General features: G+C 44.1%; 1 protein-coding gene across 1 annotated transcript in view; it reads right to left on the reverse strand.

The window, feature by feature from the left end:
• MYBPC1 (myosin binding protein C1) overlaps positions 1-1,865 on the reverse strand; it is a 79,919-nt gene that overhangs the window by 6,824 nt on the left and 71,230 nt on the right. The window contains exon 27 of the mRNA XM_045291264.1: positions 5-94. Within this exon, the coding sequence (XP_045147199.1) occupies positions 5-94 (90 nt within the window). The remainder of the gene's footprint in view (positions 1-4; positions 95-1,865) is intronic.

A 1,865-nucleotide genomic window follows, 5' to 3' on the forward strand; every position in this document is an offset into this window, starting at 1 on the left:
CGGCGAAGACCCGGAAGTAGTACTCGTTCCCGATGACCAGTTCGGTGATGGTGGCGTTGGTTCGGTGATAATGCTCAATGACAGTGAACCATTCCTGCAGGATGGGGTGGGGTGGAAATAACCAGAGGAAAATCACATTAAATATATATATATATACATATGTATACATTTTAAATGTATGAGAAGATAAAGCTACATTCTCTCCCCACCCCCACCCCGATTTTCTCATCATGCCAAGAAATAGGGCGTTTTCCAAGTTTATCTTGCAACTGACCAGTGGGGAGACGCATTGCACCACGTGTGCTTACTCTCGCTTGCTGAGAAAAAGTTCATAAAGGGACACCTTTCTCTGGAACGTTTAGGGGCCGTCATGATCTCCGGGTATTGTGGAGGTTTTTAAGAAAGCAGGTAAATGCCATTCCTCCCTCACTTATTCCCTGAGCATCTTCTATAAACCTTTAGGCCAACATTTACTACAGGTATTATCATTCAGCTTTTATCTTGGTGGTGCAGAGGTTATGCATTCAGCTGCCTGCAAGGTCAGCAGTTTGAAACCACCAGCCGCTCCGTGGGAGAAAGATGAACTCTGTACTCCCACAGTTACAGTCTCGGAAACTAACTCACAGGGGCCGTTCTACCCTGTCCTCCAGGGATGCTAAAAATTGGCATCGAATCAATGACTGTGGGCTTGTATCTTCTTGCCTAGATGGTGAGGATCTACAAGGGCAGGCGCGGTCAGGTTTTTGTGTTTTGTTTTAAGTATGCAGTAGTTAGAACAGTGACCAACACACTGTTGATAGAACAAAGCACAAAGCACAAATTCATAAAAAAGACCAGGCTTGCTCGTCTAAGTAACGCAGGGAAAACTCTGGAAACCAGGCCCTTCAACACACTTCAAGCCTGGAACAGCATCTAGCCCCCACCTCCACCCCCATGTTCAGCCAAATAATAGTCAGGCCTATAGGGTTAACAATCACTCCAGGAAGCACACACTGCTTTGGACGACCCAGCATACAAGAGTTAAAGTATTTGCCCAGGGCTTAAAGCTCAGAGGCAGAAAGGGATCAGAAGCAAATGGAAACTATCAATACAGAGAAGAGGTGGGCTGCTCCTGAACGGGGATTGTAATCAATGTCAATAAACAAAATGTATATGAATCCTTGGCTGGAAAACCAATTTGCTCTGTTTGCTTTCACTCAAATTTTCTGCAGAAAGGTAGAAAGAAAGAAAAGCCGATGGCCTCCAGTAAATCCCCTCTCTTCCGAGCCTCAGCTTCCTCATCTGCAGACGGGGAGAATCACATTCAGACTCTAACTCGGTCGTTTCTTGAATACCCCCAGCTCTTTCCTGCTGGAAGACTTGTTTTTTACACAAACTGCTCCCATTAGGATCTTTCTTTTTGAAACAGTGTCTCTTGTTTTTTTCTTTATTAGACATAAATCCACACTATCCAAAATTTGTTCCATGAGGAACAATGTCACAGGAGCCAGAAAGCAGAGTGAGGAGGTGTTTGCTGCATGAATGAATGTACTGACTCCCAGGAAGCAGCGTGCCAGGCGCCCAATGTTTTCAGCCTTTTCATAACTAACCAGGAACGTTATCTGGGTCCCCACTTTATAGAAGCGAAGAAAGAGATTCCAAGAGGTGAAGTGACTGTTGACAGACACAGAATCATCAGTGGCAATGCTGGAATTTAAATCCAACTTTATTCTTATTCTTCTTTTTAATCAATTTATTGGGGGCTCAGACAACTCTTATCACAATCCATCCATCTATCCATTGTGTCAAGCACATTTGTACATTTGTTGCCATCATCATTCTCAAAACATTTTCTTTCTACTTGAGCCCTTGGTATCAGCTCCTCA

This window comes from Echinops telfairi, unplaced genomic scaffold (genome assembly GCF_000313985.2).
Source record: "Echinops telfairi isolate 266 unplaced genomic scaffold, ASM31398v2 ScPeMD7_2;HRSCAF=8, whole genome shotgun sequence".
In the NCBI taxonomy this organism is placed as follows: Eukaryota; Metazoa; Chordata; class Mammalia; order Afrosoricida; family Tenrecidae; genus Echinops; species Echinops telfairi.